Below are 17,908 nucleotides of genomic sequence, written 5' to 3'. Positions count from 1 at the left end.
CTGCTTTTTGTTTCCCTTTGAACAAAATATTAATGGCACAGAAGGCTGAGGAGGAAAACTGGAAAGAAAAGGTACCTAGAGGCTTTCATAGATTGACAAGTCCATGAGATGGAGATGCCAAGCATGTGGTAAGTAAGAGTTGGGATCCAGACAGTGAACACCCAGCTGGACACATGGACTGGCTGTGTGTCCTGCACTACAGTCATTTTAGTGCTAAACCAAAAGTAGTCAGAGAGACCCACCACAACCAGGTGAGGAAATGGCAAATTATTGTCTAATTATTGCTTGTCTTCTTGAGATCACCTGAGGTGAGGCATGAGCCTCTCAGGGGGTTTTGAAATTTCTTTTCTTTCCCTCCTTCCTCCCCACTAGTAGTGTCTGTGTAGTGCATTGTAAGGCAGCAGTGATGGACAAATAAAATTTACTGTTCCAGGGTCAGGCTGTTGGCAGCTCTGCTTGGTGTGATCACACCTCTTCCAAGTGACCCAGCAAAGGAAGAGTCAATTGAAAAACAGTGACAACCTCATGAAAGATGATTTCATTGTGATTTGTGCTTTTCAGACAACTTCAGGAGAAGATGTCCGTGACTTTGCCAAGGTACTAAAAAACAAATTTCGAACAAAAAGATATTTTGCAAAGCACCCACGAATGGGCTACCTGCCTGTGCAGACTGTCTTGGAGGGAGACAACATGGAAACGTGAGTAGCTCTGAAGTATCTAAGTAGCAATTCATTTGGTACACTATTTGAGCTCCCCAGCTGGTGCCAACTCCTTTCACTTCCTAAATGCATAAAGCCTCTTTATGTCTTTCATTTCTGTTTACCTTGCCTGGCAGGAAAACACAAGCTGGGCTTCCAGTTGCCATTGCCTTTATCTGCCTTCACCTGTCCTTATACAGGAACTTCAGCTTCAGTTAGCAAAAAAAAAAAAAAATACAGTCTTATTGGCAGTCTTACAGACATCTAAGTTTGATGCACAATTTGGAGGCTAATAATTCATTCATTCATTAAATTTTTATTTTCTTCCAAATGGGTATCTTTCCTTGGTTTTATTTTTTTTAATTAGGCTATGGTGTTTGGGACCTTCCTAGATGATTTCTTCTTTTCTCAGCCTATAAATTTAGTCTTACTAAATGACTGATGTCTTCAGGGGAAAAAAAAGCAGTAATGATGCACATGGAGAAATCAATGACTTAACCCAGTTCCCTTTGTTTTTTTGCACATTTAATCAGTTGTTTAATGGCAATTGCACGCAGCTTGTTCTCGCTCTTTCTCTTCCTCTTTTTAAATTTTAGATTTCAAGGTTTTTTTTCTCACTTTTTGATTGGTTGCTCTTCACAGCCATTCATGTTGGTCTGTTGGATTTCTGCTTTTTTGTTATTGTGACTTTTTTTTTTTTTTAACTTTCTGTAATTATTTTGCTGCTGAGTTTCTTCTGCCTTTCTCTTCACCTCCTCATTTTTTGTCTTGCAGTCCTGTTACTCTGATCAACTTCTGGCCAGTAGATTCTGCGTGAGTACTTTTGCTGAAGTGTGCTGCTGCTGCTACTGCTGCTGCACTCCCTCACGTTTCTTTTTGTTTATTTCTTTGTTCAGTTTTACATGAGATCATTTCCTTCTTTCTTTATGGTTATTTCCTTTGATGCACTCTCTGAAGGAATGTTTTAATCCCAAATGAGTAGAATGAGATAAACCCTGGAACTTCCAGCAGTTATGGATTTTGTACTGTGTACTCTTTCTGGAGTATGTATTTTTCATGGTATTAACAGGGGTTTCGTGCAGACCTACTAATGCTTATCAAAGTTTGTTACTTAAAAGCCTGTGTTTCTGAATAAGTGTCGATCCCTCTGAATGTATACTAAATGCTTTTTGAAAGACAGATTGAACTTGATGTGGATTTAATTCAGTTTCAGGAATGACACACTTTTGCAGATAAAGCTATAATTTAGTTTGTGTGCAGCTGTGCACACTCGAGTGCCCCAGTTAATCCAGAGCTCACTGGTATTTTATTACAGTCTTTTAGATACATTCAGATTTGTGAAGGCAGGTTGAAATGGGGAGATGTTTACTGTATTTTTTCAGAAGTTAAAAAAGCAGTGGTTTTCAGCTGTGGAATAGATTTTCATTCTTGCACCACTCCAGCAGTTGCATTGTGTTACTGTTATAGTAATAGCCTCAGCATAAACTAAAGATTGTGGCATTTGCTACTTCTAGTGTTACACAAATGCTTTTAGAATAATGTTAAATAAGGATTAATTTTAATTCACATATTGATAACTAATGAGGAAGATTTTTTATATTTCTATATGGTGAATTGTATATGGCTTGCACCTCCATTGAATTTTTTGTAGAATAAACAAGAGTGAAATCTATACACTGGAATATTCATTTATAATTTTCATTGGGAGCACAAACCCTTGGGAAGCTAAGGGAAATGCTCTACCTCTAGGAAGTTTAAGCAACCAAGAAGCACATCTAATACTGCAAACCTCATATGGCTGAGGATTCACCCACAGAGAATGCCAAAAGTCTGGAGGCAGACTGAAATAGTGGGGCTTTGAGCTTGAGTATGCACTTTTATAGATGCAACTATGGATCTAGATTCCTTATATTTCAGAACAGTTGCAAAGTTAAAGGTAACATTTGAAGAAAGCTTGGATCATGTGGAACGTCATCGCTGTGTCTGACATAATATGAAATTAAACTGCCACAACATGGTCATTTCTAGTTACTTACAGCAGTAACATTGTGGTGTGCTTGCATCAATAGCTTCACACAAAAGGTTTGCTGTTATATACTTCAGGGACTCTTAACTCACATGTAATATTTGAGAAAACTTGAGAAATACCGAGGAGCAGGATTTGTGCAGAGAGTTTGCACTTTTTGTCAGACTAACTCAGGTATCTTCCAGAGCATAATCCTTCCATCTGGTGTGACAAGGAAGCAGAAAAATAGGAAATTAATAGTGGCTGGAAAAAATTGCCCTTAATTTTGTTCTGCTAACTTTATTTTTTTCCTTCATGCTATAGCACCTGACCTGCAATTCAAGTTACTGAGCTACCCAGGTTTAAAGCTGTTTCTCGCTTACAGGGTGATTCCAGCTTCAGCAGACAAGCCAGTTATCATAAAACTTTACCATGTTTTCTACACTCATGCCTTTTTCTGGTGCTCTCATGCCAGTTTTCTGGTTATCCTTGAAGTGCCTCAGAAAAGCATCATCTGGCAGCACTCGGCAATGCTAGTGCTGTTCTGACACCAACATGTGGTTTACATGGAACTGCTTGTAAAAAGATTATTTTTTTTTGTTGGAAGTTAATGGTTCTTACTGCTTAGTATCCAGTATTTTGCCCAGATATGCTGCTTGCCAGGCATTAAAGGGACAGTTCACAAGTTGTGAGAATGTGTATCTTTTTACTTGAACTATGATGGTACAATGATACAAAGACAATTTACTTGTTTCTACACTTTCAGGAAGCATCAACTAAATTCTCAACAAAGAAAAGTGCCCTCATCCTGCCAGCCAGGTCTCTGGGGGGTGCAGGGAATTGCAGAAAGGTGGTGTTTGCCACTTGGTCACCACTTGACTTGACTAAAATTCCCATGCTGCTGCTGCAGACCCCAGCTTGAACAAGGCAGCTGTGGAGCCCTTGTAAAAGGGATGGTTATCTTGACTAAATATTGGCTGTGTCACTCAGCCTTCCTGCTGACTGTTTGAGCTGATTAGGTGTGCTGAGTATGTGTGCTCAGAAAGGGAGGACTGTGAGCTCTAGCACAGGTGGTCGGTCACTAAGAGTATGTAAAATACAGCACAATCATTCTCAAGTTTGCTCAGAGACTGGCAAAAGTACCTCTGAGCAGCTGAATTCAACACAAAGCAATGCTTCTCCAGCAGGTTTGCTTTCTTAAGCAAACTTCTAAAAAGCTATTTGAGGTATATCTCCATTGCAGTATGGTCTGAGGTTGAGACAAACCTGGAATTGTAACCTCACTCCCTGCTTGCAGCTGGCAGAATCAACTCTAACAAGTTACACAACATCATGTTGTCTTTCCAAAAATATATCTTTTTATATATATTGCACAACTTGATCACTTCTGAAATTGCAGCATAATTTCAAGACAGCAAGGATATATTCATGCATTCAGGCCTGACTTCTTGCATGCAGTACTGCAAAAAGAGACATCTCATTGCCCAGTAGGTCCCAACCAAGTGCTGTCCCTTCTTTCATACTGGTACAAATACATGTGCAATGCCAGGGTGAGAGGCACTAAGAGAATGACCCAACTCAAAATTGAAACTACTTTTAACACATATTTCCTAGCCTATGCATAGTATTTGCATCAACATTTGTGTGTGTGTTGAAAACAAGACCTCTTCTTGACGGTACCAGTTAAGAGCAGCTTAACATCTGCTGTATGACAAAAAAATAGAAAAAATGTGGGTAACTTCAATTTATCACAAAACCATTGTTATCCTGCCTCGTGATCCACTGCTCTAAAGAAATTCCATCCTTTTCCCCTCCCTTCCCTGCATATTTTTACACAGAGTGGGATGTCAAGTCACAGAGGAGCAATTGCCCCATCCTCTGAATCTGTGCTGCACTGAGGAACTCTGAACTGAGTATTTGTCCTCTGGTGTGCTGTAGTAATGCTTGAATATGTGATGAGTAAAATAGAGACCAAGGTTCATTTAGAAGACAAAATGAGATTTGTTATACTTGGCCTGTAATGTCTTAAAGAGGAAAAACTTTGCTGTTGTGTGAGAAGAGATATTAATGATGATGCTCGATTTGTATAAGTATCCAGCATACAGCTCTATGATTTCAGAAGGATCCTAATCTAGAGCCCTTTGGAGGCTGATTAGGAACCTGGAAGCTGAGAAGTCCAGTAGATTTACAGCAGGATTGTCAAACTCCTAACATGGGAACATTACAAACCAGAAGATTATTACAGTTTTGGTTTATATCCAGTAAATACAAAACCTGTCAGATTGTGCAATGCAACACAATCACTTTTGGGCACTCCCAGCCTGAACCACAGTATCCAACAATTCAAAATGGGGAGAAATTCCTTCCTCGGTCTGGAACTCATCAGGAATTCCAGGAGAGTCAGCAGAGATGGAATAAAGGGCAGTTGAAATTTAGTGAAAGTACAAAATTGCTATTTAATTTGGGAAGCTGCATCACTTTTTGTTAATCTGGCACCTCTCAATACATGTTAATTGGCTAAATCACATGTGGCAACAAAGGGTGCTCTCTGAACTACATAGGCAACATCATTTAATGTTGATGTTTTCCAGAGGTGAGGCTATAAGAAACAATAATTGACACAAAAATTCCTATGAATTGTTTTCATCAACAGAAAACTGAAGAGGACCTCATACCATTTGTCAGACAGAAAACCCAACATAATTTAGTGTCCCCCTGTATAACACACTGAGCTACGACTGAGATTGCAACTCTTGAAAGACATTAGGCAAAGTCATCAGTGTCTGCAGTGTGTTATTAAAGGCTCATTTCAGACATTATATGCTTCTTGTATTTATTTCTAGCTGCTCATGGAATAATTCTTAAAGGCTCCTTTAAGTGGGATGTGCTGGAAGCAGGCGCTGGAGCAAGGGGGGAGGCACAGGACAGGTTCCCAGCAGGACATTGGCAGCCTGTGCACATTTCTGCATGTGAAGCAGAAATGCCAGTGAAGGAGGCAGGTGTACAGGGAAAACCAGGGTGAAAGCTCTTCTGTAAATCCTTTGGGAGTTGGTGTGAAGAAGAGTTTTGGCAACAGATGGATTGCAAATGGTCAAAAATCCCCAGTGTGGCACCACAAAACATTGCACCGATGTCCTGAGGAGGCACACACAGCGCCTGGAGTTCTAACTTGCTTTTTATCAGACATGACATTAGGCATAGAGATGTGAGGGTGTAGGCATAGCTAAGTGTCTTTTTAATTTAAAGGGGTATTGTTTGTGATTAATCAGTGTTTTCTGCCTTATAGGCCTGCCTCGTCCCCTCAGCTCTCACACGATGATACTCATTCACGCATTGAACATTATGCTAGCAGGTATGAGACCAGCTGGACGTTAGGCAGATCTTTCTCTAAAATTACTTGGAAAAAAAAAAAAATGAGCTAGGGGCTACCTGAGCACTTCTTAAAGAAACATAAAATTTGGGGTTTTGCTTTCCAGGTTCTGGGATGCAAGAGCATCATGTGTGGTTGGTGTTAACCAGCCTGTCCTAACTTGCATGCCCAGAGCACCTGTGTGGTCAGAATTGGTTTTTAGGTCTCTTGGGGTCCTCATTATGTGCTCAGTTACTGATACTTGGATAGGACCTGTGGCAATAGGACAAGAGGTAGTGTTGTAAACTAGAAGAGGACAGATTCAGACTAGATGTAAGGAAAGAAGTTTTGCAATGAGGATGATGAAGCAAAGGGAGAAGTTTGTCCAGAGAGGTGGTAGATGCCCCATCCCTGAAAACATGTAAGGTCAGACTGGATGGGGCTCTGAGCCACCTGTTTGAGTTGAAGATGTCCCTGCTCAGTGCAGGGGGGTTGGACTGGAGACCTTTAAAAGCCCCTTCCACCCCAAACACTTGTATTATTCTGCATAGAGTTTATTTTTTAATATGGACCCTGATATAACAGTACAAATGAAAAGAGCAGAAACCTCCAAACCCTCATATGAATCTCAGGTGTCATTATAATGTTAATTCATCTCATGAAATGCCACAAACAGGATTCTTCCTTGATTTGGAGGATTAAAATAGTGATATATCACTACTCTAGTTCAATTCTCTGCTTTCATACTGCTCCTAAGAATCAAAAAGTGGATTATTTGTGCAAATGTGAAATTGTTTTTCCACCAAGCAAGTAAATTTTCAAGGGCTGAGGAAATGAAAAATAGTTATTCTGACCTCTTTCTCTCCTCCAGTATCACTTGATCAGGAGAGGTGTTTCTGAATTATGCAGGACGTTTAGGAGGGACTGAGTGTGAAAACTAATGAGAAATGACTGTTTGGACAATGACATTGCCGGGTACAAAGCAATTTGTGTAATCCCTTGGCATCTTAAGGCTTTTCTTTGATTTTGGAATTAATTAATTGAGAGGAGTTGGAATATAACCTCAGAGAAAGGACTGAAAACTTAGAAGTGAGTTTAGACAGGCCATTGTAGCAAACAATGTTTTGTGATAGTTTATTGCAAAACCTTTTGGTAATCAAAGCAAGTATAAATTAATTTGAGTTTCAAATTCATCAAAAACATCACGCTCTTTAATTCTTTCCAGAATGTTAGAACAAACAAAATTTTTTGAAAAACATCATTGGTTTTAATGAGTCTTGTTTATTTTTCCACAGGCTAGCAGAAATGGAGAACACCAATGGTTCTTATCTAAATGACAGTATTTCACCTAATGAGAGCATGTAAGTAGGCTGTTTTCATGGTTTTGATGTGTATTTTCTTGGGAAGGTTAATAACTTGAAATTTTGTAGTGCTGAATTTTCACGGCCATGTATCACATCTGGTTCAATTTAATGATGTGCTCATGTCCTTTCAATTTGTATCATAGTGTCTTGATTAATGTCTTATAGCTTAATACCAAATTTATACAACAAATAATAGATTTATCAAAATTAGCAAAAATTATTATTTATTTCCAAAAATTACTGATGTATTCAGCAGGTAATTTCCATGTTCAAAATATGGTCATTGTCTGATGAGTTCTAAGGACAAAGATAGAAAAGATACCTCTAAGATACCTCCTGTCTTAGTTCAAGCTTAAGCATGGTTAAATTGCTGTAAGCTAGAAAATGTTGGTGTGGGAAAAGTGTCATACAAAACATAAGTGAGGCTAAACAGAAATCTTTGCTTTACAAATACCTGAAATACATTTCAAGGGAAAGTCAGGAGGAACTGATCATCACTCTCAAATACTAGCAGTAGTAAACTGTAAGTTGGGCAGATCACTGACAAGCATTCATTGTATTGCTTTAAATGTAGAGTTATAAATAAAAGTTTGGATTTTTAAGAAGTAGCTAAATCTGCTATCTGACTGAAACCCTTTGTGGTTCTCTGATAATATTCTTGGTCTTGTTTATTCTCTGAATAAGAGGACATAACTGTGGGCAATGTTTCTGAAGACAGCACAGAAGCAGCTATGTCATGGGTGTGTTTGAAAATTTGATCTTGTTTCATTAACTGTGTAGGAGAAGCCATAGCATGGATTCTAAATCAATCAGATATGAAAACCCCAACTTCTCTAAAAATTATCTATTCTACATTATCTCATCCTTATCACTGTTTAAGGGATGGATTTTTTTTGAAGATTCAATTAAATTTGTAGCAGTCCTTTACAACGCAGAATTCTGGCCAATTTTCATTCACTTAAATTGAGATTACAAATGAATAGCATTTCATGAGGTGACTCTGAGCCTGTGAGCTCAGAATGTTCTTGGATAGCAATAAAGCTGTTTATTTGTTTCAAAATAGTTTCACTTTTGACTTGGTAGGATTGACTATCAGTTTTGAAGGAAAATCTCCTGTAGAACCAGGTACATTGCTTTAAGGTATTGGTAAAAGAGGAAAGTTAAAATGACCCATCAAAATAAATACCAATGCAATGTCAGTAAGTTTCAGGCAATTAATGAAAACTTTGTTTCCAAGTCATTGGTTAATTCTGTATTACTATGGATAGTAGTAATGCTCTAATAGATGGAATTTTGTGTTGTTTCACAGAAATATTTCAGTGTCCTTGTCACAGAAATCATGCATACACTGTATCTCTTGTATTACAGTTTGGTCTTACTGTTCAGTTCATTTTTTTGATCACTTCGAAGTTGTACTAGCATGATTCAATTAAAAAGTTAACTATCCAGTTTGTTCCTCAGTTTGTACTATTAAAATGAGAAGAGAATTGTGCATTTTGAATTTTGGTAGAAATATTATCCAGATAGATACAAATTGCAGCAAAATCAAAGCTTACCATTAATTCACAACTGTAATTGCTTCAGGTTTGCTTATCAGATTATGCCTAAGTATTATTTGTTATTCCTGTAGGGTTTGGATTATTTGGCTAATCAGTACAGGTAGAGTGATAGATGGAAACAAGGAAGGCAGGAAATAGAAACACAACATATATATTTATATATCACAAAGTGTTTCATTATGTAGTGTCATTGCAGTGATATATAAAATATCTGTGCAGGCTGAAAAATCACACAAAATGAGTATGCTTGTAAAATGACATTTTACTGCAATAGTTATGTCACTTGTTCACAGTTAGTTCACTTAAGTTCTGTAAGAATATTTATAAATGCAAAGCAGTGGTTTGAAGGAAATCACAGTTGAAGTGCTTAATGAAAAGTATAAATTTAGGAACTAGCAAGCCTCTCCTTTTGTGAAAAATTAATACTTCTCTTCTATGAACTAATGTTAACGTGCTCTACGTTGTTTTGGCACTCCTACAGTCATAAAATTGCATCATTAACATTTTCAGAAACAAATGAAAACAAGGAAAATTATAATTTTTGAATACTAACAGCTGTTCAAAATGCCTGTTAAATTCTGGCTTAGAAACATAACAGGAAAAAACCCTAGACTGACTAGAATGAATTATTTTGTTCTATGAGATCTCCAACAGTAGTGTCATTTTTATTGACCCTGTCCTTTGGTGTCAAGGGAAACTTTTAATGGTTTCTCAATGACTGCTGGTGTAAGTTGCATTGCTTAGGGCTTGGATGTGTCTCCTCAGTACCAAAACCACACCTAAAACAATCCATATAGTTCTGGGAGGTGATCGAGGTCTTAAGAATTGTATTTCCTTTTCTCTTCCAGAGATATTCCTGTTTTCAGGTGCCAGACAGCTTCTGGGGCAATAGAAATAGAGATCCTATGTATTAAGCAGAATATATTTGTTTTCTGACAGTGTATCTCACTTTTAAATTAAAAAAAAAAGCCAAACATCTGAGTGGAAAATAACATACTTTTATTATATTAGTTAAGGGGTTTTTCTTTGTTTACCTAATTTTGAATTTTATAGAGAAAACAAGATAAATAAAGCACACACATATTACATAAGGAGAGTTTGTAGTTACAAAAATAAATGCATTGCCCTTGTTTGAGTGACCCTTCCACAATGCAGATCAGGCAGCAGAAGATTGCTTTCTTTGTGCAAGCAAATTCCTAATTGAAGTTTGTCAAAAGAGGAGGGCTGAGGTTGTCAGCTGTTGCAAAACTTGGCTTTAGGTATCTAAGAAGAAGAGAAGGAAAATTACCAGAGACTCCGTGAAACAGGTCAGCAGATTTTGCTTTAAGGTGCATTGCTCTGCTGTAGGTTATAAAGAGTTCAGCAAATCTCTTTGTAAGGAATGAGAGACTGGGAGTGAATCATCTCCTCAGATTCACTGTGAAGTTGAAGAGCAGGAAGGGAACAGCCTGTTTTCTCCTCCTCTGTTTTCCAGTGATGATGAACACTTGTTAATCCAGCACTACTGCCAAAGTCTGAACCAGGAGTCCCCCCTGAGCCAGCCCCGAAGCCCTGCCCAGATCCTGATTTCTCTGGAGAGTGAGGAAAGAGGGGAGCTGGAGAGAATCCTCGCAGACCTGGAGGAGGAAAACAGGTGGGTTATACCACCAGCTGCTGAATTTGAAGTAAAAAGTCTGGAAAACAATTACATATTTTTAGAGATAAAATGAGTTACAAAACTGTGCTTTTTTCTGACAAATAAGTAATTTCATTGTGGCTAAAAGTTGGGTCCTCTTTCCTTTCTCTTTGTTTGATGTTGCTTGTTGCCATTTCTTTAGTCTTTCAATACAAAGTATCACTTACCACTTCTAACTTCAAATTTACTTGAAGTTGTCTTCATTAATCACCATTAAAAAAACCCCAAATGGATACTTGAAGCATCACAGCACTGCAATCCTATTTACAGAATAGAACTCTAGAATCTTGGGCCATCAGCACAAAAACCAGGAGATCTTGACCCTGGAAGATTGGTAACTACAACTGTGAATTACCAAAATCAGTCTGTAAGATATAAATCATTTAGTTCTACCAAAAAAACCATGAGTTTGTTTGTTTTCTACTACCTTCAGCTTTTATAGTACAGTCTGTTGGCATTTTCATGCTCTTTTTTTCTTGCTTCTGTAAGAGCTAGGTGTTTCTGCTTACATTGAGGATTTAATGCACTAATCATTTACCTTAAACTTGTCAAGGAAATAATGTAAGAGTTGGCAGTGTCATAGATCTTCTCTCCATGAATGTCTTCTTTGGATGGTGCTAATCAATTACAGTGGCTCCATCAGAGAGTTTTTATCAGGAGGGAGAATGGAGAAGATGGTAGGCATCAAGAATGAGGACGATGTTTCACACAGAAAGCTGTAGTAAACAAAGCTCTTGCTCACTGAACAGCAGGGAGATTTTGTTTGAAGCAAACCACAAACTTCCTACTACATAGCACATAAAGGCCAAGTACTTTCTGAAGTGAAGAAAAATCAGTATTTTGAAATAAGATATCATACTTTGCGTGTACAAGACTGTAGTAATATCTAATAGCTAGTACAATACAGATGATAAGATAGCTTTATTTCCAGGAGATGGGTGTTACTTTTTTAAACAGCATTATGTAGTAAATCATAGAAGAAGGAAAAAAATCATAATGGTTTTCTCTCTGTAATAAAAATAAGCTGCCTAGCAGAAAGGAGGGTGACTTTTAAAGCAGACTTGTTTTTGATTAGAAAGATAGTATATGAAAACTAGTATAATATGGAGTTAGATAGCTAAATAAGCTAAAAAGCCCTTTAAGAGTTCATGCCCTAAATATCTGCATGGTCTTTATTTGATTTAGCAATTACTGATGAGGGATTGTAAAAGATCTGTGTCAGGAATTACAGCTTAAAAATTCCTGGTTTGAAGTTTGCCAGCCCTGGATTAAACTAGAGCTGTAGTCTCTAAGGTTGGTTTTCTCATTTGTACTGCTGGAGGCACAGTTATGGATGGGATGCCACCACAGGCAGCCTTGCCTTTTGTGAGTGCTCAACACAGCAGGCACAGAGAGCTCTGACTGTCTCACAGTGCAGAGGGTCACACTGCTCTGATTTTCATTGATTATAACAAAATCATTACTTTTGTCTCTGCAAGCTGCTGTAAATAACTTGTATGTAAAATGTAAGGTAGCTGCTGAAAAGTGACCAAGTTCTTCTTGTCCTGGTTGCTTGTCACAGCCAGATAACCATGAGTTTATGGATGAAACACTGATTCCTGTTTAGAAACATAAGCTCTTCAGACAGGATCAGTCAGGAGGCATCCATGTAACTTACCTACTTTTAAAAACAGTCTTGTCCCTTTAGATTCCCATTTCCTAGTTGTTCTCTTCCATTGAGTTTGTGCTGTTGCCAAAGGTAATCAGCAACCTGACACCTAATTCCACACCAGGTGTGAACCTGGTTCCAGTGGGTGAACACATCTTCCTTCCCATGCATATCCTGAAACACCCTCCATGTAAACCTTTGTTACTGACTCAGGATGAAGACATTCCTTTGTTCCCAGGGCGCATCTCTTGCCACTGCTGAGCTGGATGTGGTGCACGAGTCACCTGTCCTGCCTGGGTTGCCATAACTCCTGTTGGATTCACTTGTAATAACTTCTGCTAACTCAGGTTTAGCTCTCTCTGCTGTGTCTTGTACACTTCTACTGTAAGAGTCAGGGCATGCAGTCACTTCTCAGCAGCTCCCAGGAAAGCAGCAACAAGTGATGCCTCAAGTATCTAGTACCAGGAGGAAGCAGTGCTGTGATACTGGCACCTCATTGTAATTTCTCTTTTTCTTCTGGTTTCCACAGTTTCCTGCTTATTAAAAAAGCCCTTTTCTTTTTGCTTTGCCTCTTTTGAGCCATTGATTGAATTCTAACCACCATTTGGGTTTCAGCTACAGTTTCTGGCCTCTCAAGTATTTCCATCTTGACTTGTTCCTTAAATGAAAAAGACTCATTGAAATTGTAATTCTGAGGTTTTGCTTTTGGATAGTTTTAAAAGCTCTGTTGCCTACTTTGAATTCTTCTGAAATGCATTCTCTAACTTATAAACTAACCTATCTGTGATGTGGTCCTGACTCGGGTTTTGCCAGTTCCAAGGACCTCTTGTTAGATATTTATTATTTATCTGCTAGAATTTTAAGACCTTGGTGCTTCTGTAGATTGTAAGTATGACTTCCTTAAATAATGTATGGCTAAGATTTGACTGCTAAATAATTTATATTTGTTAAAATGTGAGCATTTTAGAGAACATTTTCAATGGCTGAAAATGTTTTATTTGAGTTTTAGATCTTCGTGCTTGTGCTGAGTTTTGCTTCACATGGAATATTGTGATAAGACCATTTCTGTATTCAATAGACAAAAAGCAATCTTGCTGTTGAAGGCATTATTACTGTATTGCAATTTAAAAGAAAAATCCAATTATAAAACCCTCTCTAAAACTGTTTCCTCACAAGTGAATGTATTTCAGAGAGAGAGAAGACAAGTTTTTGTTGTCCATCTAAAGCAATACATTACAGAGGTTATATGGTAGAATAGGAAATACAGGATGTACTGTAGTGGCATTAAATAGAAAGCATGTGGTTCTGCAGTGACAGAGTTAAAACTTTTTACAAAGAATTAAAATACCTTCCTGCTATTTTAATGAGTCAGGAAAGTGGATGTTTCCTAATATTTTAGTTGAACTGAGGTCTTGTATGTAAGAGGGAGACTTCTGTCATGTTCTCTGCTCTTCCTCCCAGCTCTGAGCTGTCCTGGAACAAGAACTAAGTAAATGAGATCTCCAGTCAGAGCTATTTGCCATTCCTTTGCTTTTCCTGACTTGCAGTGGGAGTGCAGCGGGCTGTGTGCCACCAGAGAAAGCACTGACACCCTGAATCTCAAAGCTGCCCTGTGTCGGTGTTCCTCCACATCTGAATACTGATGAATGGCCTCCTCACATAAGTTCCTTCTGTATAGTTGCCAACAGCAAGAAAGTGATGCATTTCTAAACATGCTGTGGCTCCTCTTGGTATTTGTTTTGGAATTGAAGAAGGGGAACTAGATCTTCTGAGTGTGAAGCATCCTGAGTAAACACTGTCACTCCAGTGAGGGATAGGGTGTAGGTGGTTCAGCTACCATCTTTGTCTGTTTCTTCAGACCAGTGATTTTCTGTAGGGAGATGAGAAATAACATGAATTCACAAATTCTCAATTGCCTGTGAGAGGACTACTCAGCAAACAGAGTCCACTAGGATTTCTGTCACCAGGCAATTAATGCTGCCAGTGATAGATGTAATTCATAATTCATGCACTCTTTACTACTCAGCTCTGTACAGTTGCATAAATCACAGTTGGATTGCATGCTTCCTATGTTACTTTTCTTCACAAATGCCTCAAAGAGTTGCAAGCATTGTAAATGGAATATATGGGAGTTCTTGAATATTCTCTTACTGAAGAAGGGTTCCTTTCCTGGTGATGAGTACATGCAGCAGGATTGGTTTTTTGTTTGTGACAGCCAGATGTCAGTCACCTAGCCTGAGCTGTGGTGGTGGGAGATGAGGTTTCCATGTACTGTCCATGCTTGGTCAGTTGCATTCATTTCTAGAGGAGCATGTTTGTATCTGCCCTTTCTCTTCTGTCCCATTTTATGGTGAAAGTGTCACAGAGTCCCTCTCCTCAGGACCCTCAGGGCTGTGGCCCGTGCCTTGGGTGCCTGGCTCACATCAGCAATCCTTTTCACCACACAGCTTAAAACTGTTCCAGAGGGAGGAATAAGGGCCATTTGTTCTCCCAGGATATTCTTACAGCAGTTTTCAAATTGTTTCCTTCTTTTTTAATTTTCAGCTTTTTTCCATTATGTTAATACACCTCTTCATTGTGGTATGTTACGATATTATTGATTCTGTGCACTGCACATCACTCTTATGGCTCTGAAACTATGTTGAATCTCAGTCCTCTGGATGGAGGACTGTGTAGCTGGACTGAAAAGGTGCTGCTGGAAAACTCATTAATACAGGTGCACTGGGGAAACCCACATGCATCCTTCAAAATTACATTCCTTTGTGCCAACAGTATTATAATATTTAATTACAGAACTCCAGAACTCCCAAATCCAGACATACCTCTGGTTGGAAAATATGCAGTATCTTTTTTTTTTTTTTTTTTTTTTCTGTAGGCTTTCATAAAGATTTTTAAATAATTTTTTATCAGACATTGAAAGGATTTTTATCTCAATTACTCCCTGGTCCTTACTTGTATTTCAATACCACTGTTACTGGAAGGACTTCTCTATATTGATACAGGCGATAATTGCAGATTTCTTTGTAGCAAGGTATCTAATTATGTTGTATGACCAAGTACATTTATTTAGCTTCCCTTAGGGTGATGTTTTACCTTTTGTTTTACAGCATTTCAGACTTATGAGTGTGCTGTTCATAGAGTATTGCCTGTATAGTGCATCTGGGAAATTCCTCATGGGTTAGTGATAGCCACTGTCTATGGACATGGTGAAAAGCAGGCTCAATGATCATTCCTGTATAAACTTTAGTCAGCAATAGCACCGTGTGTAATGAATATATTGCCATGTTCATTCCTATTCCCTTTTGTATTTTTATTAATTATTCACCAGTTTGTTCAGCTAGAAGTATCAGAAGACATTAAGCCAGGCAGAAGACATAACTTACATGACAATATCTATTCCCAGTATAGACAGCCCTTTTTTTTCTAGAACATTTTCATGAAGCTGAAACTCTGTATTTTATTAAAACAAAAAACTTCATTGGAAAAAAGAAACTCTCTATAGTTATCCCTCTTTTTAGGGATAAGTGTTTTAAGGAAAGAAATCTTGAATTTTGGAACAGCCTGAAGTTAAAAATTATTAGCTCTTGTTTTTAATAATTTAAAATTTCTGCACAGGACGGATCATGTAGGTCAGACATCCCTTAGAAATTGTGTTGTGGGTAGTGCCAAGGTCCCAGGTGAGGACATGTCCATCATGCAGCTGCTGAGGGGCTCGGGGACCTCTGAAGAACAGTCAATACTTTGTTGTTCTCCTTGGCATTGCATCCCCACCCGTGTGAAATGATGCATCCTGCTTTAGTTCTCCTTCTGGTCACAATAAAGTTCTTTTAGAAGTGGTTTTTTTGGCAGGTTTCTGGGGTGCTGTTACGCTTCCAGACCAAACTGTCAGAGTGTGTTGTGGTTTGCAGGCAGAACTGGAAAAAGGTGTCTGTTCTCACAACCTCAAATAAGAGCAAGTTGGAAAAAGTAAAATCTGGGTCACTGCTTGTGATGAGTAAGCAGTTACCAGAGCATCCAGCCGTTTTCCCCCTCTGGGAAGCTGTAAAAGAACATCATAGCAACAAAATCCCAGTGCAGTTTGTTAAGTCTCCCTTGCCTATGAAGTTTCTGCTGCAAGTCACTATTTTTGCAGGTTTGGACTGTTACCTTTAACAAGGTTTCAGTTCCTTACCTTCTGGGCTTTCCCTGCTTGGTAGACTTTTTTTTTTCATGTGGAACACTATTGATCATATTAATCTATGGAATGTTTTACTGAAGTAAAATTGGAGTTTTATTGAATAAAAGAACAAGCTTAGCAGTGTCATAAAGTTACAGTTGACACTAGCACTCTAGTCAGGACAAAGATGAAAATTATGGCCCCAAAACCCAGTGCAGTTCAGTTTAACAGACTAGCTCACTAATTCTCATCTTCAGTTGATAATTTTTGCCCTAGGCTGGAAATGCATTTGCAGATCTGAAGAGGGGAGAGTGATATGACCTGACTGACAGCCAAGTTCTGTGTTTTGCTTTGCCTTTTTGTGTGGCTGCATCTCAGATGGTTCTCTTCTGTAAAATAGATCGGCCAGCCAGGTGGGACCCGCTTTGGTTTAGTGTTTGTGAGGTGCTGTGATAACTCTGAGTGCTCCTTTAGCACTAATGGCCCCTCAGGTGCAGCCATATGTGGAAGGGAATTGGCAGTCCCACTTCTGCTGGGAAGGATCAAGGGCAGGAAGCTGAGGGAGGGCTGAGCCCAGGACAGATCAGTCCTGGCTTCAGGAGGGTGTCTGGAGCCTCCTGCATGAGTGCCCTGGGAGGGAAGCAGCTGCTGAGTCCTGCTTCAGGCAGCTTGAACCACAGATCCATCTAATCCCAGCTCCGTGCGGATCCGCAAGGAGCGAGCCCGCAGGTGTGTGGATTCAGGAGAGGGAAAGGCAGCTGGTGCAGGTGAGCCCTGAAAAGTGAGACACATCACACCACACTGAGGGAGTGCCTTGTCACTGCCCCGTGCAGGGGCCATAAAGCTTTTGCCCCTTGTGGCTTGCCAACAGGAACCTGCAGGCAGAGTACGACCGCTTGAAGCAGCAGCACGAGCACAAGGGTCTGTCTCCGCTGCCGTCCCCGCCGGAGATGATGCCGGTCTCTCCGCAGAGCCCCCGCGACGCTGAGCTCATCGCGGAGGCCAAGCTGCTCCGCCAGCACAAGGGCCGCCTGGAAGCCAGGATGCAGATCCTGGAGGATCACAACAAACAGCTGGAATCGCAGCTGCACAGGCTGAGGCAGCTGCTGGAGCAGGTGAGGCCTCAGGCATTTCTTCTGGGTCTCTGAAGAGTAATTTTCCAAACAGACTGTGAAGCGTTATCAATAACGAGAACATTCCGAGAAATCATGTCTGTAGAAGCAAGTCAGAGAAATGTACAAATTGTTTTACAGGCTGCAAGTGAGAGTATGGAATCAGGTTTCAGTGTTCTTGTTTAGTCTTCTTCCTTGTTTTATTCAGAATTAAAATGCATTGCATGCATGGATGAATTTATTTAAGAACAGGCTGAAAATTGTGTGTATTCATGGTATAAATAAAAATTACAGAGATGTAAAGTATTGAGCTGATATAGCAACGTCTTACTTTTTTTTCCT

General features: G+C 39.2%; 1 protein-coding gene across 18 annotated transcripts in view; it reads left to right on the top strand.

The window, feature by feature from the left end:
* Nucleotides 1-17,908, top strand: part of DMD (dystrophin) — a 1,148,985-nt gene that overhangs the window by 1,110,071 nt on the left and 21,006 nt on the right. For 15 of the 18 annotated variants that reach the window (XM_077781657.2, XM_021553010.4, XM_021553014.4 and 12 more), the window contains 6 exons: nt 562-698; nt 1,473-1,511; nt 5,990-6,055; nt 7,348-7,413; nt 10,450-10,608; nt 17,326-17,569. In XM_077781657.2, coding sequence (XP_077637783.2) covers nt 562-698; nt 1,473-1,511; nt 5,990-6,055; nt 7,348-7,413; nt 10,450-10,608; nt 17,326-17,569 — 711 coding nt within the window. The remainder of the gene's footprint in view (nt 1-561; nt 699-1,472; nt 1,512-5,989; nt 6,056-7,347; nt 7,414-10,449; nt 10,609-17,325; nt 17,570-17,908) is intronic. The other 3 variants (XM_021553005.4, XM_085560130.1, XM_021553009.4) reach the window with 2 other exon arrangements.

This window comes from Lonchura striata, chromosome 1, assembly GCF_050655825.1.
Source record: "Lonchura striata isolate lonStrDom1 chromosome 1, ASM5065582v1, whole genome shotgun sequence".
NCBI classification, from domain to species: Eukaryota; Metazoa; Chordata; class Aves; order Passeriformes; family Estrildidae; genus Lonchura; species Lonchura striata.
This window is presented reverse-complemented; position numbering and strand designations above follow the sequence as displayed.